Source organism: Ovis canadensis, chromosome 4 (assembly GCF_042477335.2).
Source record: "Ovis canadensis isolate MfBH-ARS-UI-01 breed Bighorn chromosome 4, ARS-UI_OviCan_v2, whole genome shotgun sequence".
Lineage (NCBI taxonomy): Eukaryota > Metazoa > Chordata > Mammalia > Artiodactyla > Bovidae > Ovis > Ovis canadensis.
The window spans coordinates 113,774,225-113,801,683 of NC_091248.1; the positions used below are offsets into that span (position 1 = coordinate 113,774,225).

The 27,459-nt window shown below is 37.8% G+C and overlaps 1 protein-coding gene and 1 long non-coding RNA gene across 3 annotated transcripts in view; one reads left to right on the top strand and one right to left on the bottom strand.

Annotated features, from left to right (window-relative positions):
• The window catches only part of AGBL3 (AGBL carboxypeptidase 3), a 103,977-nt gene extending 76,891 nt beyond the window's left edge, over nt 1-27,086 (top strand). For both annotated transcript variants that reach the window (XM_069588443.1, XM_069588439.1), the window contains 2 exons: nt 16,861-17,092; nt 26,392-27,086. In XM_069588443.1, coding sequence (XP_069444544.1) covers nt 16,861-17,092; nt 26,392-26,803 — 644 coding nt within the window. In that variant the 3' untranslated portion in view covers nt 26,804-27,086. The remainder of the gene's footprint in view (nt 1-16,860; nt 17,093-26,391) is intronic.
• The window catches only part of LOC138439532 (uncharacterized), a 53,566-nt gene that overhangs the window by 16,807 nt on the left and 9,300 nt on the right, over nt 1-27,459 (bottom strand). The window lies entirely within an intron of this gene.

Here is a 27,459-nt window from a genome sequence, read left to right on the forward strand (position 1 = left end):
AGAGCTACCATATGATCCAGCAATCTCCCTCATCGGTGTATATCCAGAGAAAGCCATAACTTGAAAGGATACACACACCCCTGTTCACTGCAGCACTGTTTACAGTAGCCAGGACATAGAAGAAACCTAAATGGCCATCAATTGAGGAACAGATAAAGAAGATGTGGTCCATATATGTATAATAGAATATTGGCCATAAAAAGAGCACAATAATGAAATTTGCAGTGGCACAGATGGACCTAGAGACTGTCACACTGAGTGCAGTGGGTCAGATGAGAAAGGCAGGTATCATATGATATGGCTTGTGTTTATGTGTGCATGTGTGTGTGTGGGAGTGTGTGTGCTCAGTTGCTCAGTCGTGTCTGCCTCTTTGCAACCCCATGGGTTATAGCCCACCAGGCTCTGTCCATGGGATTTTCCAGGCAAGAATACTCAAGTGGGTTGCCATTTTCTATTCCAGGGGATCTTCCCAACCCAAGGATCAAACATGCATCTCCTGCAGTTGCAGGGGGGTTCTTTACCAATTGTGCCACCTGGGAAGCCCCAATATCGCTTATGTGTGGAATCTTTTTTAAAAATGGTACAAGTGAAACTATTTATAAAACAGAAATAAAGTCACAGATGTAGAAAACAAACTTATGCTTACCAAGGGGGTAAGGGGGAAGGGATAAACTGGGAGATTGGGATTGACATATACACACTACTATATATGAAATAAATAACTAATAAAAACCTACTGTATAGCACAGGGAACTCTATTTAGCACTCTGTAATGACCTATAGCTGAAACTCCAGTACTTTGGCCACCTCATGCGAAGAGTTGACTCATTGGAAAAGACTCTGATGCTGGGAGGGATTGGGGGCAGGAGGAGAAGGGGACGACAGAGGATGAGACGGATGGATGGCATCACTGACTCGATGGACGTGAGTCTGAGTGAACTCCGGGAGTTGGTGATGGACAGGGAGGCCTGGCATGCTGCGATTCATGGGGTCACAAAGAGTCGGACACGACTGAGGGACTGAACTGAACTGAATGACCTATATGGCAACAGAATCTTAAAAAAGAGTGGATATATGTTAACTGATTCACTTTGCTGTAAAGCAGAAACCAATACAACATTGTAAATCAACTTTTGTTGTTGTTTAGTCACTAAGTTGTGTCTAACTCTTTGTGACCCTGTGGACTGTAGCTCACCAGGTTCCTCTGTCCATGGGATTTCCCAGACATGAATACTGGAATGGGTTGCGATTTCCTTCTACAGAGGATTTTCCTGACCCAGGAACTGAATTTGCATCTCCTGGTTGGCAGACGGATTCTTTTTTTTTTTTTCAATTGGAGGCTAATTACTTTACAATATTGTAGTGGTTTTTGCCATAAACTGACATGAATCAGCCGTGGGTGTACATGTGTCCCCCATCCTGGACCCCCCCTCCCTCTTCCCTCCCCACCCCATCCTTCAGGGTTGTCCCAGAGCACCAGCTTTGAGTGCCCTGTTTCATGAATCAAACTTGGACTGGTGATCTATTTCACATATGGTAATACATATGTATTTAATGCTATTCTCTCAAATCATCCCACCCTCGCCTTCTCCCACAGAGTCCCAAAGTCTTTTCTTTATATCTGTGTCTCTTTTGCTATCTCGCATATAGGGTCATCATTACCATCTTTGTAAATGCCATATATATGCATTAATATACTGTATTGGGTGTTTTTCTTTCTGACTGACTTCACTGTAATAGGCTCCAGTTTCATCCACCTCATTAGAACCGATCCAACTGTGTTCGTTTTAATAGCTGAGTAATATTCCATTGTGTATATGTACCACAGCTTTCTTATCCATTCTGGCAGATGGATTCTTTACCACTGAGCTACCCAATAAAAACTTTGAAAAAAAATTAAAGAATGTAATATACATACTAATAGGAAACAGAACAAAATGCACACAATCTTCTCAGTAAATGTAGAGATAAGGTCTGGCAAAATCCAACATCTTCCATGATGTTTTTTAAAACAAAGATACTCAACAGACTAGAAGTAGATGGGATGTTCCTCAACCTGATAAAGGCCATCTATGAAAATCCCAAAGCTAATGTCACAGGTGATAACACAAGACTGAATGCTTTCCCCCCAAGATCAGGACCAAGATATGGGTGTCTGCTCTCAATGTTTCTATTCAACATAATGGAGGTTTAGGCACGGCAATCTGGAAAGAGTAAATACAAGGCATCCAGACTGCAAAGAAGTAAAACTACCTCCATTTGCAGTACACATGGTCTTATATATAGAAAATCCTAAGGAATACATGTGCACATATGTACATACACACACTCACATACAAAACCTACTGAAGCTAATAAATGAGTTTGGCAAGGTTGCAAGATAAAAAACGTACAGAATTGTAACGGGTGAAGTGTATGGTATGTGAATTAGATCTCAATAAATCTGTTATAAAACAATCAATTGTATTTCTGTATACTAGCAGTGAACACCCTATAAGTGAAATGAAGAAAACAATTCTATTTAGAAAGCATCAAAAAGAATACAATGCTTAGGAGTTAGTTTAATAAAAGTGGTATAATATTTGTACACTGAAAACTAGAAAACTCTTGAAATATATTAAAGATGATTTAAATAAATGGAAAGATTCCCCCATGTTCATACATCAGAAGACTTAGTTAAGATGGCAGTATTCACCAAATTGATATGCAGACTCAGTGCAATCCTATCAAAATCTCAGCAGAAACAAAAATTATTAAGCTAAATCTAAAATGCAGTGGTAATATAAAAGGCCAGAATAACCAAGACAGTTTTCAAAAAAGAAGAACAAAGTTCACAAACTCATACTTTAAATTTTCAAAACTTACTACCAAGCTGTGGTAATCCTAACAGTGCAGCACTGGCATAAGGGTAGACACAGAGACCAGTGAAGTAGAACTGAGAATGCAGAAGTGAACCCTTACATTTATTGTCAATTGAGTTTCAATAAAGGTGCCAAGACAATTCAGTGAAGAAGAAATAGCCTTAAAAATGGTACTGAGGCAACTAGATATGCATATGCGAAAGAATGAAATGGGTGGTAGGGCTCATTCTTTACACCATACACACAAATTAACTCAAAATGGGTGAGCCACATGTAAGGGCTAAAACTACTCTTTGAAGAAGAGATAGACATATGATGTAAACATAGTAAGGGACTTGCTCATTTTAGCTCCAACGTGTGAAGGACTGGATTTGGAGAGTAGACCTTTGTTAGGGAGAATGTTCTGGATATATTTTACTCTTCTTCCATCTACCCAGCCAGCCCCCTCCCACTGAAAGGTAGGGGGAAGAAAAGCCAAGAAATACTTATTAAGGTCATAGCCCAGGGACACAGACCCACTAAAAGACCAAGATTTCAAAAGATTATAGGATGTTTCCTTTCCCCCATGCCTTACCACCACACCAACATGACTGTAGTATAGTAACAATGGTTTATAGCTGAAAGAGATGCAAGCAAGACATATATTCTATCTGATAAGTGACTCTTAGGGAACCCCAAAGACAACAGGATAGACAAAAATAAGGCTATTGTAGGAACTCTGTCTCTGGCAATAGCTAATACAGCAAACATTAAACACATGTAAATATGAAAAAAGTAAGCATTAAACTTGCCAACATCTGTTGGCAAATTAAAGTTGCCAACATCCATTGGATCATGGAAAAAGCAAGAGAGTTCCAGAAAAACATCTATTTCTGCTTTATTGACTATGCCAAAGCCTTTGACTGTATGGATCACCACAAACTGTGGAAAATTCAGAAAGATATTTGAATACCAGACCACCTGACCTGCCTCTTGAGAAATCTGTATGCAGGTCAGGAAGCAACAGTTAGAACTGGACATGGAACAACAGACTGGTTCCAAATAGGAAAAGGAGTATGTCAAGGCTGTATATTGTCACCCTACTTATTTAACATATGTAGTGTACATCATGAGAAACGCTGGGCTGGATGAAGCACAAGGTGGAATCAAGATTGCCAGGAGAAATATCAATAACCTCAGATCTGCAGATGACATCACCCTTATGGCAGAAAGTGAAGAACTAAAGAGCCTCTTGATGAAAGTGAAAGAGGAGAGTGAAAAAGTTGGCTTAAAGCTCAACATTCAGAAAACTAAAATCATGGCATCTGGTCCCATCACTTCATGGCAAATAGATGGGGAAACAGTGGCAGACTTTATTTTTTTAGGTTCCGAAATCACTGCAGATTGTGACTGCAGCCATGAAATTAAAAGACGCTTGCTTCTTGGAAGAAAAGTTATGACCAACCTAGGCAGCATATTAAAAAGCAGAGATATTACTTTGCCAACAAAGGTCCGTCTAGTCAAGGCTATGGTTTTTCCAGTAGTCATGTATGGATGTTGAGAGTTGGACTATAAAGAAAGCTGAGCACTGAGGAACTGATGCTTTTGAACTGTGGTGTTGGAGAAGACTCTTGAGCGTCCCTTGGATTGCAAGGAGATCAAACCAGTCCATCTTAAAGGAAATCAGTCCTGAGTATTCACCGGAAGGACTGATGTTGAAGCTGAAACTCCAATACTTTGGCCACCTTATGTGAAGAACTGACTCATTAGAAAAGACCCAGATGCTGGGAAAGATTGAAGGCAGAAGGAGAAGGGGACGACAGAGGATGAGATGGTTGGATGGCATCACTGACTCAATGGACATGAGTTTGGGTAAACTCTAGGAGTTGGTGATGGACAGGGAGGCCTGGCAGTCCATGGGATCGCAAAGAGTTGGACACAACTAAGCGACTGAACTGAACAGTTATCACATGATACACTGAATCAAAAATACATTTCTTCTGGCTCTTAAGTAGTTGAATTTGAAAAATGGGGTTTCAGAGAATCTTGATTTCTATGATTATTTTTAATGAAACCATAGGAAACATCAACCAGATATTGTTAATACATTGTCCAAATACATACTAGACTTTGCTCATCTATCTGTGTGGTTGACTGATAATGAAAATATAAAAGGGATACTTTTGCATATTTCATTAAATCTGTCAACTTCTTAACAAAGAAAAATTGTTTAAAAATTCTGATCTAAATGTCTTGCACACCTTGTACTTTATTTTTTTTTCCTTATCAACAAAGTTTATTAAGTATAGATAAATAGGCTCACCAATACATCATCTTTCACCTACTAATTTCTTTCTTAAAGCCTCTGTGCCTCAGTTTCCTCATATATAAAATGGGAATGTTAATAACACTTTACTTGTAGGTTTTCTTTTTGATTAAATGAAGAGGAGTGTGCAAAACAGCCAGGACATTGCTTAGAAGGTCTAAGCAACTCGCTTAATTTTTTTTTTAATACAGAGTATTGAAATTGGGTTTTTTCCCCAACAATCTAGCCAGACAATGCCCTTTCCCACACAGTTATTAAATAGATAAATACGCTCAACAAAAAGCATGTATTTCCCTAACTAGTAACAACAGTAATGTCTCTGTGTCTCAGTTTCCTCATCTATAAAATGGGAATGTTGATAACACCTTCCTCGTACATTTTCTTTGTAATTAAATGAAGCAGAGCATGTAAAACACTGAGGACATGCTGAATAGAGTTAAGTAACATACTTAATTTGGGGTTTCTTTTTTAATAGAATTGAAATCAAGTTTTTCCCCCAACCATTCTAGATAGATGATGCCCTTTCCCACAAAGTTTACTATGTATAGATAAATACGGTTAGCAAAAGCATCTCTTTCACTTACTAGCAATTTCATTAATGCCTCAGCTTCCTGAAGTATAAATGGGAATATTGACAATTTCCTCATAGATTTTGTTTTCAATTAAATGAAGCAGCCCTCAAAAACACTGAGGACATTGCTTAGCAATCTAAGTAACATACTTAATTTTGTGGGGTTTTTAGAAGAATGAGTTGAAATCGAGTTTTTTCCCCAATAATCTGGACTGACAATGCACTTTCCCATAAAGTTTACTAAGTATAGATCTGTACACTCACCAAAAAGCATCTCTTTCACTTTCTAGTAACTTCATTAATACCTCTGGGCCTCAGTTTCCTCATCTATAAAATGGGAATGTTGATTACACCTTCTGTGTAGTTTTTCTTTTTTTCTTTTGTTTTCTCTTTTTAATATAAATTTATTTATTTTAATTGGAGGCTAATTACTTTACAATATTGTATTGGTTTTGCCATATATCAACATGAATCCGCCACAGGTATACACGTATTCCCCATCCTGAACCCTCCTCTGTCCTCCCTCCCCGCACCATCCCTCTGGGTCATCCCAGTGCACCAGCCCTGAGCATCCAGTATCATGCATCGAACCTGGACTGGCGGTTCGTTTCATATATGATATTATTATACATGTTTAAATGCCATTCTCCCAACTCATCTCACCCTCTCCCTCTCCCACAAAGTCCAAAAGACTTCTATACATCTGTCTCTTTTGCTGTCTCGCAAACAGGGTTATCGTTACCATCTTTCTAAATTCCATACATATGTGTTAGTATACTGTATTGGTGTTTTTCTTTCTGGCTTACTCTACTCTGTATAATAGGCTCCAGTTTCATCCACCTCATTAGAACTGATTGAAATGAATTCTTTTTAATGGCTGAGTAATACTCCATTGTGTATATGTACCACAGCTTTCTTATCCATTCATCTGCTGATGGACATCTAGGTTGCTTCCATGTCCTGACTATTATAAACAGTGCTGCGATGAACACTGGGATACACATGTCTCTTTCAATTCTGGTTTCCTCACACACCTTGTACTTTAAAAAGTGATTTGCTGTCCTGTGATAATGAGACTTTCATAATGAACTTTTTGGGTCACGTTTTAGTTTCCTCAGAACATGCAAAAGCACTTAATGAGATTTTTTACTTTACTTTTTTTACTTTGTAAGGGTATTCCCTTAGACCTGTGCCTACAAGGTGGCTATCATTATTGATAGCTATAGAAAAGATGTTAAAATGCTGGTCTGCCATTAAGTCTCATTTTCAATATGTGGGACGAAAAGAACAGCCTTGTCTAACATGTAAATAGTTGAAGAAGGGAATAAAGGACAGGACTACAGTAAAACAATTTATATGCTGTTTCTCTAAATCTATTTGATCATCTTTGAATAGGTCATAAGGAGCACAGAATAGGATGAACTATACCTCAGTTGTTTGCTATTATGTATAGGTTATGACAAAAACTCATACAGTGAAAAAAGTGACATTTATGGGAAATAAGACTGACTCAGAAGTTTAAAATATGTCACCAGAAAGAGCAGTCAAGTTGAACAGCACCAAAAACTATAATTTATTTGAAATCCACATTCAGTTTGAATTACATCTGTGCTTTGAAAAGCTCTTCCCTGAGAAAAAGAAGTTTAACATCTGGTGATATCCAGTGTGCTTCAGAGTATCTATAATAAAAACAATAGACACTGTAGACATGGAGAGCCCTACATGATGCATTTTAAGGATATGCATGCATGCTCAATCATGTTCGACTCTTTGTGACCCCCACGGACTGTCACACACCAGGCTCCTCTGTCCATGGAATTTTCTAGGCAGGAATACTGGAGTGGGTTGCCATTTTCTCCTCCAGGGCATCTTCCCAAACCAGGGATTAAACCAGCGTCTCTTGTATCTCCTGTACTGGCAAGCAGATTCTTTACCACTGTGCCACATGGGAAGCCTAAATTTAAGGATGCTAAGGGGCAACTGCCCAAAAGTCAGTCTACTAAAACAAGCCTGTAGATACAAAGTGAACAGACATTTTTGGGAGCCTGGAAACTAATTCTTACAAGTCTAGAAACCTGCTATTGCTAATTTTGTTGTTGTTTAGCCACTCAGTTGGGTCCAACTCTTTGCGACCCCATGGACTGCAGTCAAGCTATTGCTAATAAGTCAAGCTATTGCTTGCTTAAGGGGCTTCCCTCATAGCTCAGCAAGAAGCTATAAGGGGCTTCCTTGATACTCAGTTGGTAAAGAATCTACCTGCAGTGCAGGAGACCCCATTTCAATGCCTGGGTTGGGAAGATCTGCTGGAGAAGGGATAGACTAACCATTTCAGTATTCTTGGTCTTCCCTTATAGCTAAGCTGGTAAAGAATCCACTTGCAATGCAGAAGACCTGGGTTCGATCCCTGGGTTGGGAAGATCCTGAGTTCGACCCCTGGGCTGGGAAGATCCCCTGGAGAAGGGAAACGCTACCCACTCCAGTATTCTGGCCTGGAGAATTGCATGGACTATACAGTCCATGGGTTGCAAAGAGTCAGACACTTTCACTTTTCACTTGCTAATAAGTCATATTCCATGTTCAGATTCCTTTATTGACAGGATATCTAATTTGATGTCATTGCATTTGCCTGCCACCAGGGGTCAGTGTAATGTGGACTTCATAAAAGGTGACCTCAGTTGTTCAGTGGCTCAGCTCAATCATGTCTGACTCTGCGACCCCATGGACCGCAGCACGCTAGGTTACCCTGTCCTTCACCATCTCCCAAAGTTTGTTCAAACTCATGTCCATTGAGTCGGTGATACCATCCAACCAACTCATCCTCTGTCATCCCCATCTCCTCCTGCCTTCTATCTTTCCCAACATCAGGATCTTTTCCAGTGAGCTGGCTCTTTGCATCAGGTGGCCAAAGTATTGGAGCTTCAGCTTCAGCATCAGTCTTTCCAATGAATACTCAGGACCGATTTCCTTTAGGATGGACTGGTTTGATCTCCTTGCAGTCCAAGGGACTCTCAAGAGTCTTCTCCAACACCACAGTTCAAAAGCATCAGTTCCTCAGCTCTCAGTCTTCTTTATGGTCCAGCTCTCACATTCATATGTGACTACTGGAAAAACCATTAGCTTTGACTAGACAGATCTTTACTGACAAAGTGATGTCTCTGCTTTTTAATATGCTGTCTAGGTTTGTCATAGCTTTTCTTCCAGGGAGCATCTTTTAATTTTATGGCTGCAGTCACTGCAGTGATTTTGGAGCCCACAAAAATAATCTTACACTGTTTCCCCATCTATATGCCATGAAGTAATGTTACTGGATGCCATGATCTTAGATTTTGAATGCTGAGTTTTAAGCCAGCTTTTTCACTCTCCTCTTTCACCTTCATCAAGAGGCTCTTTAGTTTCTCTTTGTTTTCTGCCATAAGGGTGGTATCCTTTGTATATTTGAGGTTATTGATATGTCTCCCAACAGTCTTGATTCCAGCTTGGTCATCTAGCCTGGCATTTTACATGCTTTACTCTGCATATGATGGATATACATATATGATGTATGTTATTGATATTTCTTCTAACAGTCTTGATTCTATCTTATGATTCATCCAGTCCGGCATTTCACATGATGTACTCTACATGTGATGGACAGGAGTTTGAGCAAGCTCTGGGAGCTGGTGATGGAAGCCTGGCATGCTGTAGTCCATGGGGTCACAAAGAGTCAGAGACACGACTGAGCAACTGAACTGAACTGAACTGAACTCTGCATATAAGTTAAATAAACAGGGTGACAATATACATACAGCCTTGATGCACTCCTTGACTTTTGAATGTTTTCAGTTTTACCACTACATAAAATAAAAGAAGGATATACTGAAGGCTGCAGGCAGTGGAGAGAAGTCTGATTGGAAGAGGACACATAAAGAGCAAAAATATCTTATTTTATCGTGGGGCATAAACATGTCAATTTTTATTAATTATAAGTAATATCTAATTAGCCCTATGGTATTACATTCAGCTTTTTAAAAGGTCTTATGTATCTTAAGAAGACATAATAATATTGCCTATAAAATATAAATATTCTATAAAAAGTTAAAATCCGCATCAGAGGAAAACACTATTCATAGTATTCTAGTATTCTCACCCATACTGTTTAATTGGTTCCACCATTAATTACTACTAACTGCCACTGTTAACCAGTCCTGTTATTTTTCTTAAATAATGGCATTTATGTAACAGAATAGCAAATAATACAGAATAATATATAACTTTAAATAAACAGCTAATTTGTACTATATGTTAAAAAATAATCATGTGTGTATAAGTATTTATTCATTACATATTATACTGATTCTTTGGTCTGATATAGCTGTGTCCTGAGTTGGGGCTCTAAAAGTTAGTCACTCTGCTATACATGTAGGTGCCCTTCCTAGAGCCTGACATGCAGAATGCAGTTCTGAATTGCTTGATAATTATTGGACAGGTATTTCTACTGTTTGCTCTTCTCCTGAAATAGTTCATGTAAAGGTTTCTAGAGGAAATATGCACTAATATATTTCATATGTCTGAATGAGACAGTGGCAGGTTCAAGAGAAACTCAATTAAGCTAGCAATTGAGGCAATTGTCAAGAAAGTAAAAAATTAAGTTTTGTTAACCTTAAAATCTAAGTTCAGAAATTTTATGGTATATTCTCTTTTTTAGCAAAAATACTTGGACGAGTCCCTGCTTGGCTTCTAAAAAGGTATCTGAGGTAGGAGAACTACACCAGATTTCTTCTACCAGATTACCTCCTTCCCTTTCCTCCGTCTTAAAAGATTTTGATTTTGAATTAAAGTAACAGGTAAAAGTGACTTTTTGATAACAATTTCTAGTTGTCTCCTTATAGTCTACATAGTATCTGTGACATAGAGTCTAGGACTGCATAGGAGTGCCCATATGATGCATTTTGAAGGGTTCTGAGGCTTCAGTATCCCTAAACTATCCCCAATGGATGCCTTAACATCTGTAGTTAGACATTTATTTCTACGCAATCATCATTGCTTTATCTGAGTTTCTCTCTTCTGGCCTAAGATAATACTTAGAATGAATGACTATCAGATGTTTTACTTTCTGTAATAGCAATTGAAGCACTGGTCACACAGGGTTGATATTAGTACCTAAAAACTAGAAAAGGGATAGGAAGAGAAGTCAGGGATAGCATAGATAAACACTGTAGTTTTGTCTCAACCAGTAATTATTATATCACAAGCCCCCTTGGCAAGTTTCCTGTCTTCAGGAACAATGATCTGAACAACCATCTCAACAGCGGGTTTGTAAGTATGAGAACAGACTGAATTTGAACAACAGAGGAAATATGGTATGCCTGTTCTTCCTTCCTTGGCCTCTTTTCTAAGAACTTAGTTTCTGCTCAGCAATGGGTTCTATTGAAATATGTAGGCTTCTGTTGCCTCAAAAACTAGAAATTTAGGTTAAGAAACCACCTTTGGCCATACTTGTACTTGGATCTAAAGTTGATTAATTTAAACTAAGATTTAACTTCTTAAAAATATACTTATCTAAGGGGCTTCCCCTGATAGCTCAGTTGGTAAAGAATCCACCTGCAATAATGCAGGAGACCCCAGTTCTGTTCCTGGGTTGGGAAGATCTGCTGGAGAAGGGATAGCCTACCCACTCCAGTGTTCTTAGGCTTCCCTTGTGGCTCAGCTGGTAAAGAATCCGCCTGCAGTGCGGGAGACCTGGGTTCGATCCCTGGCTTGGGAAGATCCCCTAGAGAAGGGAAAGGCTACCCACTCCAGTATTCTGGCCTGGAGAAATCCATGGAATTCCACTTTCACATCTTATCTATGGAAAAAAATGAAATAATACAAGAAAATAACATGAGAGAAAGTAATAAACAAAGTACTAGAGTTAGAAGGCGTGTATTCTAGACCTGCCCCTCCTTCTTATTAGCTATGTTATCGTGAGCGAACAGTTTAACCTCTCTGATTCCTTAACATTCCCTTTCTGATATAAGATGAGGATAACATTGGCCATCCTGTCTGTATCAGAACTGCTGAGAGCCCCAAGTAAAGTAATATCTGTAACAATACCTTGCATACTGTGACATGTATATATAGACATAACATGGCATTTCACTACTCTTAATTAGATAGTTCATTGTTAATATTGAAATCAGAGTACCCAATTTCTTTCAGCTCCCAAACTGTGATTCAGAAGCTTAGCAGAGACCAACAGAGATGTGTTTTAGGAACTGACAAGAAAAAACAGGAAACAGTTCAGCCCAGGAACAATGATTTGTATGGAAACTGTATCAAAGTGACATCCTTGAAGTGTCCTCTGAACAAACAGGCTCCCATTTGGACTGAGAAGACAAGGATACCAACAGAAGGTGTTTTTTTAATGTTTAGGATTTTAACAAATGCCAAGGTGGCTTCTACCATATCATCATTAATAAATTGTGTGAAGTCTGGATTATGGGAACTGCTTTTATAAACAGAGAAGATAGACAGCCATTTTACTCCTGACTCTGAAAAATACTTGCCTTATTTAATTTCTATACAAGTTGAATACAGAAGAAAATTATTTAATATAGCCTTGAAAAAGTCAATTTAATTGCATTGTTCCCATCACTTCTACTATTGATGCCTTTTCCATATCATAGAATAAAAATGTAATGAGTTGATACACACAACATGGATGAATCTCAGAATCACAGTGCTGACAAAAAAGCAACCAGATGCAGAAAAGTAAAAACTACAAGAAATCACATGTATATGAAAAGCAAACTAATCTCTAGAGATAGAAAGTAGATAACGGCTTCCTCGAGTAAGGGACAGAGTAGGGGAGGAAGGAAAGAATGGACTGTAAAGGAGCATCAGGAGTCTTTCAGTGATCGTCTTTTCTAGATCTTGGTTTATGGTAATGGTTTCACAGGTATTTACAACTGTTGAAACTCTAGGGCGTTGGGCCAGAGCAACTAGCTTGATTGAATTGTCTGCTGCCAGATGGCAAAGACCAAGAGTGGAGCATCAATTTAGTTTAGACATGTTCCTTTTGACATACCTTTAGACACTGAAGTGGAGGTACTGAATAGGCAGTTGGATATATGAGTCCAGAGATAAAGGAAGAGATTTGGGCTGAAGATACATTTAGGAATTTTCAGCATAAAGGTAGTATTTTAAGGCATGAAGCTGGATGAGATTTAAGTGAGTGTAGATATAGATGAGGGTTAAGGAGCAAGTCCCTGGGAACCCCCAACATTGATGGATCAGGAAAAGAGTAAGAACCCAACAAAAGACTGGAAAGCCCCACCTTGGATAGGAGGGAAAGCAAGAGAATGTGCTGTCCTGGAAGCTTAAGTAAGAAAGTGTATCAAACAGTGCATAATCAGCCAAGTCTAATTAAGTCTGATTAAGTGAGATGGTTTTACTATTTGATTTTATAACATGTAAGGTTTTATTTGGGGATCTTGTTCAGAGAAATTTCAGTAGAATGATAGAGGTACAGGTCTGAATAAAGTGTATCTTAAACCAGGAGAGAAATTGGAGACCATATTTATAGAATTTTGCTGCAAAGGGGAGATTTGATTTTCAGTGTTCCCTACTGCTCCCACCCACCCACTGCTCTTAATTTAAAATTATGTTTCTCAACCTTCCCATCTTTCCTGAACTGAGATTCTCATGGTCTTTTTATCATATTATCTTTAAACATGTCCTGATAAATCTTGATGACATATAAATAAAAATTCTGCAATTTTCTTTTTTACTGAAGTAAGTCATTTCAGAGGGAGTTAGTTTTTGATGCTGCCTCCTCCTTTATAATATATACATTTAGGGCTATACTTTTTCCTCAAATATGGCATCACTCAGTTTCTCCCAGAAGTCTGTCCTTTCCCATTACTGGACTATTCAAGTGAAGATGAACTGGATCTGTCAGAGGTTCACGAGCAGCCTAGGCAGACTTCTCCAGTTCTGGGAGAGTTTATATTTGTAATGAGTCATAGATATATGTTCCTTTGATTCAGACTCCCTTTCTGCCTCCCCTGAGTTAGCCTCCTAACTTGTCCCTCTGCCTCACTTTTCTTCAACCTGACAACCTCCTGGCTGCCACTCTGATCTTTCAAAAATGCAGATCTAATTATATCACTTCCAAGTATAAAGGCCTCCTAACAATTCACTTTTTAAAACATTAAGCATCTACCAGTCACACATGATTCCTATCTCAGGAAATCTCCCAGAAGTACTATTATTACAGACAAGGTCTCTAGTTTTGAACCACTTATTCACACCTATCTGATTTCTAGTCCTTCTAACCCATACTTGTGATTTCCTGAGTGTGCCATGCTGGTCCCACTACCTAGATTACTGTTGCTGTTGTTCAGTTGTCCAGTTGTGTCCAACACTTTGGAACGCCATGGACTGCAGCACGCCAGGCCTCCCTGTCCCTCACCATCTCCCAGAGTTTGCTCAAGCTCATGTCCATTGACATGAACATGAACATAGACATGAACCTAGATTACTATTCTTTTTTTTTTTAACTAGCTGACATACCTGTGCATCAAGACTCAGATTAATTAGGAATGAGGAATATTTCTTTTTCCAGCTCTAAGTATGGCTGGAAGTACCTCTTCAGCAATGCTACAGGAAGTACCTTGCCTTATCCTATAGACATATATTCTAACTGATGCTTTACTTCTCTCTCTAGTCCCAACTGTTGGCATATTTAAGGCAAGAACTGTACATTTTTCATACCTATTTACCAAACTAAACATAATGCCAGCTACATAATATTTCTGGGAACAGCCTAGGAACAGCTTCTCAAGAGACTGTAGATGAATTTATTTTATTTGCCAGCACTGCCAGATATTGTAATTATACATACCCTCATTAATTGTCCTTCAAGTCTAGTTTAATTCAGTGAGTGCTTCAGTCATCTGTTTCCTTTCTTTTTAGTAATGGACAATTCCTTTTTAAAAAGCATTATTGTGGATATTTCAAGCATAAACAAAAGTAGAATAGAATAATGAACCACTGGTGCCTGTCACCCACCTTTTAATAGTTATCAGCATCCTGCTATTCTTGTTTCATTTATATTCCCACTACATTTTTTTTGCTGAAGTAGTTAAAGCAAAGTCAGCAAATCATATTGTTTTGCCCATAAATAGTTCAGTCTATGTCTCTTAACTAGATAAACCTTTTTTTTAATAAAACATAATGTATTTCTTTCTTTTATTCTAAGTGTATCCTACTTTTTTCTTATGCGGTCAACATCCATATCAATCTAGGCATCATAATTATAAGTAATACTGCCACATCCTTTAAAATGTCCACCAATTTTTCTTCAAGTTTTACTTAGGGTTCTTTTTCTCCCCTCTCTCTACCTATATATGTTGAATTTTTAAAATTCTGTTAAAATACACATGACATAAAATTTACCATCTTAAGTATTTTTAAGTATAAAGTTCAGCAATGTTGAATACATTCACATTGTTGTACACAGCCTCCAGAACTCTTTTCATCTTGCAAAACTGAAATGCTATAGCCATTAAATGACAACTGCCCATTCCCCCTCCTCCTTGCCCCTGGCAACTATCCTACTTTGACTATTCTAGGTATCCAATATACATGCAATCAAATATTTAGAAAAAAGCAAATACATTATTTGTCTTTTAGTGACTGACTTATTTCACTTAGCATAATGTCCTTAAAGTTCATCTGTGTTGTAGCAGGTATCAGAATTTCCTTCCTTTTTAAGGCTCAGTAATATCCCATTATATATATACCACATTTTGCTTATCCATTTATCTGTCAAGGGGCACTTGAGTTGCTTCCATCTTTTGGCTACTGTGAGTAACACTACTATGAACACTGGTGTACAGATAACTCTCCAAGATGTCATCAATTCTGGGGATATACGAAGAAGTAGAATTGCTGGACCATCAATTACCCTATGGTAATTCTATTTTCAGTTTTTTGAGGAACCGCCAATTTGTTCTCCATATCAACTACACCATTTTACATTCCAGCCAGCAATGCACAAGGGTTTTAATCTCTCCACATCCTTGCCTACACATCATTTTCTGTTTTTTGACAATAGCCATCCCAATGGGTATGGAGTGGAAAAAACACTTTTCATATGAACTTTATTTTTTAAAACAGTTCTCTACACATTTTTAATGTTATTATACTCTTACCACAGCTAACAAAATAAACAATAATTCCTTCATGTCATCTATTAATAAATATTAAAGAAGGAATTTCCAACAGACTTTTCCCACAGTTTTCTCTCTTGTCCTTCTACTTCCTCAAACAGCAGCTTTGGGGCTACCACTGATTTCTCTCTTCTTTTCTCACCCCACATCTAATTCATTGGAAAATCTCAAAATATACTCAGGAGTCTTCCCTCCCCTGTGCACGCCTCTCCCTCTGATGACTGCCACCACCCTGGTCCAAGCTACCGTGTGCTCTCCTGTTAACAGATTCCTTCAGTAGCCTTCCACGAGATCTGCCTGCCTGTCTACCCCTGCACCTCTTCAGTCTGTTCTCCACTCAGCAACCAGCATGAGCCTGTTAAAGCAGATCTGAGATGTAACACTGCTCAAAGCCTTCCTGGGCCTCCCCACTTCACACCCAGTAAAAATCAGAGCCCTTACAATGGCCTATGAGGCCTTGTGTGAACCAAGTTACCTATCTAGCCCGTATCTTTCTGCTTATTGATTCTGCTTCAGCCACTTGTCTCATCATGGTGGGCCCTGCACACACGACCATGCTCCTGGCTCAGTGCCTTTGCACTTACTGTTCCCCTTGCTGCGAATGCTCCTCCCTCCGACAGTGGCTTGACTCGCTCCCTAAGTCCTCTGACATGGTAGCATCATAAGGAGGCCTTCTCTGACCACCTTTTTAAAAACAGAAATCAGCCCCATCCCAAGAATTCTCTATTCCCCTTCCCAGCTTTATTTTCTCCCATAAATTTTATTATCTGACAGATGTTTTATTTGTTTATTTTCTGCCCCATAATTAAAGTATAAGCTTCAGATGGATAAGAATTCTTAGATAGAATCTTTGGCAGATAATGCTCAGTAAGTAACTGCTTAATCAATTCAGTTTATGTATCTATACATATTTTTATGGTTGCTCCCCAGATCTGCATTACAACTTAAAAAGCAATATGAAAGAATGTCCATCTTTCCAAAGCAAGAAGGCTGATATAAACTGGACAGATGATGAAAAAAGAATCTACAGGGATAAAAAAATAGCTCAAACTCAAGAAATATTGCAGTATTTGCTCCCCATCATGCATAGCACTAAAAATGTGCAAACCACTCAGATAAAAGAGGTATTCAACCCAAGAACCAGCTTTCAAATCCAACATCAGTAAGTCAATACAATTTTGTCATTCTTAGCTATTTAATACATGCACTCTTTTATAAAGAAACATGGTTTATTGATTCCACATCCTAAGAAACAAACATAGGCTCTTAATAGAGGCAGCTACACTGTATTTGACAAAGGACCAAAGCCATAAGAAAACACTGGATAGGTGAAGGAATAAGGTTATCAGGCCTTATTTGATTATTTACATGAAATCACTCATTAGTTTGGATCTATAAGACCAAAAGGAAACTAATACAAATAAAAGACAATGACAAGCTGAAAGTAAGAAATAAAATACTAATATTATCAACAGATTTGATGAAGTACTTTCTATGTACTACACAACATTCTTTGTTTACACAAACACATTTTACATTCTACACATAAGGAAACTGAGATGCAAAGTCTGTTCCTCAAATTTGTTCAAGGTCACACAGCCAATAGGTAGCAACTAGACTCAACCCTAACTAGACATTTAGAATGCAGAGTCTTTCATCAATATGCTTTGACATTTCTCTTCATAATATAAGAAACAGAGGGCCAACATACTTAATATTCAAAGACTGCATACAGTCTTTGAATCAATGACAAAATCATGAATATTTTAATAAGAAAATGGGCAAAGGCTATGAGTCAGAAATTCACAAAAGAAAAAAAAGGCCAATAATCACTTTAAAATGTTCAATCTCACTTAAATCCAAGGAATGTAAATTAAAACAATAATGAAATTCTCTCATTTTTGTCTCTCAATGGAAAGTTCACTCACTGACTGTTGGAATAGAAATGGTACAATTTCTAGAAGGCAATCCAATAATATATGAAAATCCTTAATATCTACATTTGTTTTAAGAAATTCTACCTTTAGAAACCAGTCCTAAGGGGAAAAAAGCCTCAGGAAGGGCTAGAAGACTTCTGTAGTGATGTTCATTGCAGTATTGCTTACAGAAGCCAAAGAAAATAAAATGAATTTAAATGTCCAACAATAGAAGACTGTTTAAATAAATTATTATATAACCATAAACTGAAAGATTATGTAGCTATTAAATATATCAGTGTATATATTAACATAAAATGATGTTCACAATATATAAGTGAATAAAAGCTGCAGACCAGCTTGATTTGCTGTGGTTGCATTTATGGATTATGTATATACATTTAATGTGTGCAGATTATACATATTCAAACATATAACTAGAAAAAATCCTGGAAGCACATATTCCCAACAGTGATTATCTCTGCAGAGTCAAAGTACTGGCAGAATATGATGTTCCTCTTCCTGTTTTTTTTCCTAAATTTTTATTAATGCATATGTCTTCATTGTAAAATCAGCAAAGTTAAAAGAAATTAGAAAAATAGGCACTTGATGGCAGTTTCTAGTGGGATGGGGCCACTGTCAGTGCCTTAAAAAAGCTGAATCTAATAGGTCAGCTAATATGAGAGAAGCAAATAGTTCAGGCAAACAAAGCATCAAGTATGATGATATCAGCAAAATAAACAGCAGAAAATTAGTAAAAAAAAAAAAAAAAAATATATATATATATAATGGACCTACCTAGGCAAAGGAACTGAGAAGCTGAGAATCTGGATATAAGCAAGGGGTCTGAGAGATAATAATTAGTACATCACTTAATTTTTAGTCATTATTTTCACAAGTGTTAATGTCTTAGTCGCTCAGTCATGTCCAACTCTTTGAGACCCATGGACTGTCACCTGCCAGGCTTCTCTGTCCATGGAATTCTCCAGGCAAGAATACTGGAGTAGGTGGCCAGTCATTCCCTTCTCCAGGGGATCTTCCCAACCCAGGGATTGAAACCAGGTCTCCCGCATTGTAGGTAGATTCTTTACCATCTGAGCCCCACCTTACATTCTTTGAGCCTAGACATGCACTCAATGTGAACTGGCCTGAGCCTAAAAGTGTAAGTAAATAATAGTCTTTATTAATTAAGAACTCTTTGGTTACATGTAACAAAATAATTCTACCTAGTTTAATCAAAAAGCATAAGGTAGGGTAGAGGGGAAGAACTGTAAGAAAATGGAAGGCTATTCATGGAAAAAAGAGAATGAATTCAGGCAGGATTCATGTAAGGCCTGGAATTGGGAATGGAAAACTACCCATCTTTGGTCTCTGCTTTTCTCCCTCTGCAGAAATGTCTTCACACCCCTGACTCACAAATTTGTATCCTACAGCAGTTTCACTTAAAAGACTGACCCACTATCTCTCATTCCCAATTCTAAATTACAGGAAAGATAATTGGACTGCAGCATTCCCAGTGGGTAGAGGTCAAATAGTTACAAATATGGCTGACTGAAGCCCTACCTTGAGAGGCAGTCCCCAGAGAAGAGAAAATTTTGCCTCGGCTAGACCATTCCCAGAAGTATCTAGTATAGATATATAAGGAAATAAGAAAAATTAGGAAAGCAGAAAGCAATAGATGACCTTACCACATATTTAACACCATCCATTTTCATAAGATTATAATGAGGTATCTTGACTCCTCTGCTAGGCAGTGTCAAAGAAGGTGAGTACCAGGTCAGGACTTCCATCCCCACTGGCCTGTAAAGATCCCCACCCAAGAGTGTCACTGGGAACCATGAGGGAGACTAGACTTCCACACCCACTGGACAAAAATAAGGTGGCTTTCCCCTCCTAACTATGGGGGTGTCAGAGTAGGTCTAGAAGAGAGTCAGAACTTTTACTATTGCCCAGCAGAAGGAAAGTTATGACCAACCTGGATAGCATATTCAAAAGCAGAGACATTACTTTGCCAACAAAGGTCCGTCTAGTCAAGGCTATGGTTTTTCCAGTGGTCATGTATGGATGTGAGAGTTGGACTGTGAAGAAAGCTGAGCGCTGAAGAATTGATGCTTTTGAACTGTAGTGTTGGAGCAGACTCTTGCGAGTCCCTTGGACTGCAAGGAGATCCAACCAGTCCATTCTAAAGGAGATCGGTCCTGGGTGTTCATTGGAAGGACTGATGCTAAAGCTGAAACTCCAGTAGTTTGGCCACCTCATGGGAAGTGTTGACTCATTGGAAAAGACTCTTATGCTGGGAGGGATTGGGGGCAGGAAGAGAAGGGGATGACAGAGGATGAGATGGCTAGATGGCATCACCGACTCGATGGACATGAGTTTGGGTGAACTCCAGGAGTTGGTGATGGACAGGGAGGCCTGACGTGCTGCGATTCATTAGGTCGCAGAGTCGGACATGACTAAGCGACTGAACTGAACTGAATGAGACCACCTCTATCATAGTGTAGGTGGAGGCTACACAGGCAGATGAAACTCCCACGCCTGTCCAGCAGGAATGAGAAGCTGATCCCCTCTGGTGTCAAGAAGTCTAAGTGCGGAACCTGGACTTCTGCTTACATCTGTTAGTAATGAAGACTCACCCATGCTACAGCAGAGTCACACAAAGTCAATTAAAACAGAAGGTTTAAGATCCAGCCTCATAACATTATATGAGAATGTCCATGTTTTAATCAGAAATAAATCATCATACCAAGTATGAGGAAGATTAAACCTGATAATCAGTAAGTGCAAACACTGAGAATGATGGTAACAACAGAATTTTTTGAAAAAGATTTTTAAAGCAGTCATAATAAAAAATAAAATATGTTTCAACAAACACAAAGACTTAAAAGAAAATATAAGGCCTCAGTGTGGAGAAAAAAAGGTGAAGTCAGGCAGACAGAGAAGGAGAGAAAGAAATAGAAGATAGTAAGAATCAAAGGGAAATTTTTGGATGGAAAAACACAATAACTGAAATAAAAGGCTCAGTGGCTAAACTCAACAACACAATTGAGAAGACACTGGAAAGAATCTATGAACTGGAAGATATAGAACAGAAATAACCCAACCTGAACACCAGATCAAAAACAGACTGGAAATAAAATGAACCTCAGGGACCTATGGAACCATAAAACAAAATATAACATTCATGTTTTCAGAGTCCCCAGAAGAGAGGAGAAAGCAGCAAGGCTGAGAAGGTACTCAAAGGTACTCCAAATCTGGCAAGAGACATAAACCTACAGATCACACAACTGAGCAAACCATTAACAGGATAAACTCAAAGAAATCATGCCAAAATATTCCAAAATTTAACTTCCGAAAACTAGAGAAAATAATTCCTGAAAGCAGCCAGAGAAAAATGACACCTTATTTATAAGGGAAACAAGTTTAATTACAGCCAGTTTCTCAGCAGAAACTATAGAGGCTAGAAGAAGTGGCACAATGTTTTCAATTATTGAAAGAAAGGAACTGTCAACCCACAACCTGACACACAGCAAAAATAAAGGAGAACTCAACAAATGTTAAGATGAAGGAAAACTAAAGAGAATTTTTCACTAGAAGACCTACAGTAAAAGAATGACTAAACCTTTTTAAACAGAAAAAATAGAGGAGGAACATCAGGAAATAGATAATGCTGAGCAAATGTACAGGTAAATATAATAAGATTTCCTTCTCGAGTTCTCTAAATATGTTGACGGTTGAGGCAAAAATTATTACACTGATATGGTTCTAAATGTATCTAAAGGAAAATATTTAAGACAATTACAAATATGAGAAGGTAAGGGGGACATAAAGAAAGGTTAGATATCTATATTCCACTCAAGCTGGGAAAATTACACCATTAGATGTGATAAGTTATTCATACATTACGTAAAAGACACTTAAAAAGATACACTCAAAAACACTACAGATAAATAAAAATAGAATTTTTATGCAATCTAAAAACTCCATCAAACCACAAAAGGAAAAAGGGAAAAAAAAAAAAGGAATAAAGAAGAAATGCAAAATCAACTGGAAAACAAGGTTTAAAATGACAACAATTCATATCTATCAATAATTACCTTAAGTGTCCATAGCCTAAAAGACATAGAGTGGCAGTTGAATAACAAAACATAACCTATAATATTCTGCCTGCAGAAATCCTCAGCAAAATATTAGCAAACCAAACCCAACAACATATAAAAAAGATCAAACACCACAATCAAGCTGGATTCATCCCAGGTCAAAAGATGGCTCAACATATGCATATCAATTAATGTGATACAACTACATCAACAAAAGAAAAGACAAAAAGCACATGATCATCAGGTAGATGATCGATGATCCTCTATCATCAACAGAGGCAAAAAAATCATTTGAAAATTTATTCAGGGTAGAAACTCTCACCAAAGTGGGTACAAAGGGAACATACCTCAGCACAACAAAAGCTATGTAGGATAAACGCACAGCCAACATAATACTCAATGACGGAAAGCTGAAAGCCTCACTAAAAGCTGAAACAAGACAAGCATGCCCACTCTCACCACTTCTGTTCAACATAGCATTGGAACCTAGCCACAGTAATCAGAAAAGAAAAAAAAAAAAAAACAAGGATCCAAGTTGGAAAGGAAGAGGTAAAGCTGTCATGACATGCAGACGACATGATTCAGTATATACAGAAAATCCTAAAGACTCCACCCAAGAACTACTAAAACTGATAAACGAATTCAACAAGGTAGCAGGTTAAAAGATTAACATACAGAAATAGGTTGCATTTCTATATACTAATAATGAAGTATCAGAAAAGGAAAGTAAAAAAAAAAAATCCTGTTTAGAATCAAATCAAAAAAAAAAAAGAACAAAGGAGGCGACCAAGGAAGTAAAAGACCCATATGTTGAGAACATAAAACATAGATAAAGGAAACTGAAGATGATTCAAAGAAATGGAAGGATATTCCATGCTCTTGGACTGGAAGAATTAACACTATTAAAATGGCCACACTACCCAGAGCAATTTACAGATTTAATGTGACCTCTATAAAATTACCTATGACATTTTTAACAAAACTAGAACAAATCATCCTAAAATTTATATGGAAGCATAAAAGACCCAGAATTGCCAAAGCAATTTGGTGGGAAAAGAACAAAGTTGGAGGTATAACTGTCCCAGACTTCAGAAAATGCCAAAAAGCCACAATAATCAAAACAGTATGGTACTGGCACAAAAACAGACATATGAATCAACAGAAAAAATAGCCCAGAAATAAACCTATACACTTAGGATCAGTCTTCAACAAAAGAGTCAAGAATATACAATGCAGAACAGTCTCTTTAGCAAGTAGTGCTGGGAAAGCTAGAGTCACATGTAAGTCAGGTTAGAACACTCCTTCACACCCTACACAAACATAAACTCAAAATGGCTTAAAGACTTAAATATAAGACATGACACCATTAAACTCCTAGAAGAGAGCATAGGCAAAGTATTCTCTGACATAAATTGTAGCAATATTTCTTAGGTCAGTCTCCCAAGAAATAAAAGCAGAAATAGACAAATGAGACTCAAACTTACAAGTTTTTGTACAGCAAAGGAACCATAAACAAAATGAACAGACAACATACAGACTGAGAAAAACACTTGCAAATGATGCAACCAATAAAGGCTTAATTTTCCAAAATATACAAACATCTTATACAGTTTAATACTTTAAAAAAACCAATCCTATCAAAAAATGTGCAGAACATCTAAATAGACTCTCCAAAGAAGACATACAGATGGCCAATAGGCACATGAAAAAATGGTCAACTATGCTATTAGAGGAATGCAAATCAAAAGCACAGTGAGGTATTACCTCGCACTAGTCAGAATGGCCATCGTTAAAAAGTCTACAAAGAATACAACAGATGTGAACAATAAATAACTGAAATGAAAAATACACTAGAAGGAATCAATAGCAGAATAACCGAGGCAGAAGAACAGATAAGTGACTGAGAAGACAGAATGGTGGAAATCTCTGCCATGGAACAGAATAAAGAATGAAATGAGAACAGTCTCAGACACCTCTGGGACAACATTAAATGCACCAATATTCGAATTATAGGGGTCCTGAAGAAGAAGAGAAAGGGCCTGAGAAACCACTAGATGAGATTATAGTCAAAAACTTTCCTAACATAGAAATGGAGAGTCACCCAAGTCCAGAAAGTGCAGGGGGTCCCATACAGGATAAACCCAAGGAGGAACACCCTGAGATACACATTAATCAAAAAAGTCTATAAATAATAAATGCTGGAGAGGGTGTTGAGAAAAAAGGAACCCTCCTACGTTGTTGGTAAGAATGTAAACTGGGGCAACCACAATTGAAAACAGTATGGAGTTCCCTTAAAAAACTAAAAATAGAGTTGCCATATGATCCAACAATCCCACTCCTGGGCATATATCCAGAGAAAACTCTAATTCAAAAAGATGGATGCACCTCAGTGTTCAGAATAACTCTATTTACAGTAGCCAAACCATGGAAGCAACCAAATGTCCATCAATAGATAAATGGATAACAGAGATGTGGTGTAGATAATGGAATATTACTCAGCCATAAAAATAATGAAATAATGCCATTTGCAGCTAGATGGACTGACCTCGAGATTATCATACTAACCGAAAGAAGAGAAAGACAAATGATATGGTATCACTTATATGTGGAATCTAAAATATGATACAAATGAGTTCATTTACAAAACAGAAATAGATTCACAGACACAGAACAAACTCATGGTTACCAAAGGGGGAAAGGAAGGGAAAGAGATAATTTAGGAGTTTGGAATTAGCAGATACAAACTATGTATATAAAATAAATAAACAATAAAGTCCTACTGTATAGCCCAGGGGACTATATTCAACATTCTGTAATAAACCATAATGGAAAATAAGAGGAAAAAGAATATATATATATATATATATATATATAGAGAGAGAGAGAGAGAGAGAGAGTACAACTGAATAGCTTTATGTACACCCAAAACTAATGCAACACTGCAAATCAATTCTACTTCAATTTAAAAAATAAAATAATAATAAAACAATAGGAGTAGGAAAAAGTCAACAATAAGGAAACAAATAGATCACTTAGAAAATGAGAAAAAGACATGAACTGTAACTTCACCAAACAATATACAGATGGCACATAAACACATGAAAACATGTTCCACATCATTAGCCACTAGGGAAATGCAAAATAAAACCACAGTGAGTCATCATTACATACCTATCAGAATAGCTACCATAAAAATAATGATAACACCAAATGTTGATGAGGATGCAAAGAAATTGCATCACTCATATATTGCTGGTAGGAATATATATGTTTTCACTCTGGAAAACAGCTTGGTAGTTTCTTCACAAACCAAATAAAAAACTAACATATGACCCAGCAATTGCTCTCCTGAGCTTTAATCCCAGAGAAAGGAAGACTTACATTCACACAAAAACCTGTTCACAAAGGTTTATAGCAGCTTTATTTCTAATACCTATAAACTGGAAAAAACTCACATGCCCTTCAATGGATGAATCATTAAACAAACTGGTACATCCATGCCATGACCTCAGCAATAAATACAGAATGAACTCCAGGGTTTGCTGGGTGAAAAAAAAGGTCAGTCCCAAAAGGTTCAATATAAGTTCACTTGTACAACACTCTTGAAATAGCAAAATTATGTAATCTGGACAACAGACTGGTTGCCTGGAGTTGAGGAGATGAGGAAGGAGGCAAGTAGGTATGACAGTAAAAGGGAAACGTGAAGGAACTATTCTGTATCTTGACTGTGTCAATGGCAATATCCTAACTGTGTTATTGTTTGTAGTTTTGCAAGATATTTCATTTAGGGGAAACTGGATGAAGGGTACATCTCTATATTATTTCTTCCAGCTGTAGGTAGGTCTACAGTTATCTCAAAATTAAGAGTTTAATTAAAAACATGGTTGAGATTTTGTGGTTAAAAAATGGAATTCTAAAGAAAAACTGAGAGACTTTAGGTAATGACAATTAGTAATTTTGAAAACCTCACTCTCTCGAGGAAAACCTCTCTCTTGGACTTATATTGATCTCTTTACTGAATATAGGGGATGAGCGGGGTGGGAGGACAGTGCATGTACACTGAATTAATTCTAATAGAATACACAAAGTAGATTTTTAGAACAAGGTGGAATTTTAGAGAGCATTGACTTCAGCTGAATGCATTAATGTAAGAAAGGGCTGAGGCCCAGAGTAGCCATTATACCAGGAAGCCTGGAGTCAGGGCAGGTATCCAAATAAACATATCCTCAGGGCATTTAAAAATACAAGGTTGGAATAGTGCTTAAAAATTATGACCAAAAATGAAGTTAGATCATTCTGACAGAAATAAAGGTAAGAGTCTTAAAGGAGAATGAACTCAGCAAAGGGAAAAAAGAAATACAGTTTATACTATGACAGTACCTAAGGACTACAAATACTTAGGGTACATATTGGGCAGAAGCTCACATATTTCATTTCTTTCCTAGACAAAAGCCATCTTCTAACATAAACATAAGGAAATGCAGCGCATCTTGGACACCACCCAGAAATCTCCCTTTGATAAGCCAGAGGACTCTGATAGTAAGCTCTTCAAAATGGCTCCAGCCTCTGTCCCGAAAGTCATCTGAAAGTTCGCTGCCTCTTAGAGGGCCCAAGAAGAGGAGAAAATGTTCTCGAGTCAAGGCCACAAAGACTAAAGACATGAAAGCTGCCAGCAGCAAATGGGAGATGACTCCCTCAAGTTCTGAGAAGGATGCAGACACGAGTCTGCGAGCTGAAGGATCCAGCCCGCAAGGCACTATACAGACAGCCTCCCATCCAACTAAAACTAAGGGAGAGCAGCCAAAACAGAAGCATGGCCAGCCCACCTTTCACCTGAAGTTGCAGAGAGACACATAATCTAGCTTTATGCTGCTTGAAAACTGTGGATGAGAGATAACATGTCTAACACAGTAAAAAGAAAAAGGAAAGAAAGACAAAGGAAGCCCTCCTGGCCCCTCAATCCCTACCCCCTCCCACCTGTTCATGTGCATGTACTAAACTACAAATTTCAGATATCCTATCTTCTTTAGCAGGGACATCTTTCAGAGTTAAGAAGAAATCCAGAAAAAATATAGAAAATGAAAAATCACTTAGATATTTATATTTAATTTTTGTCAAGATAAAAAAAGTCTGAACTTTTGATTTCTTCTGAAATGATTTATTCACACAACACTAAAAGACCAAGACCTCAAGGCAAGGATGACATGTACTGCTCTTTATGTTTCTACTAGGCACTTTAATGAATCAGTCAACAAACACTGTTTCTTTAACTTCTATGTTGCAGTGTGCTAGAAACCATTAGTGACTTACTGCAGAGAAACAGGTATAGTGGGCAAATGGATGGGATAAGTGAGAAGAGAGTCAGTCTGCCTGGAGTTGCAGGTCAACAATGATGGCCACTACAGGATAAAGCCACTGAGAATCAGGAGAGCTAGTTCAAGTTACAGGCCACAAGCTTCATTAGGTCCCAGGAGCAAGATGCAACTAGGAAGATCTGAGGTTGGGGAATGTAC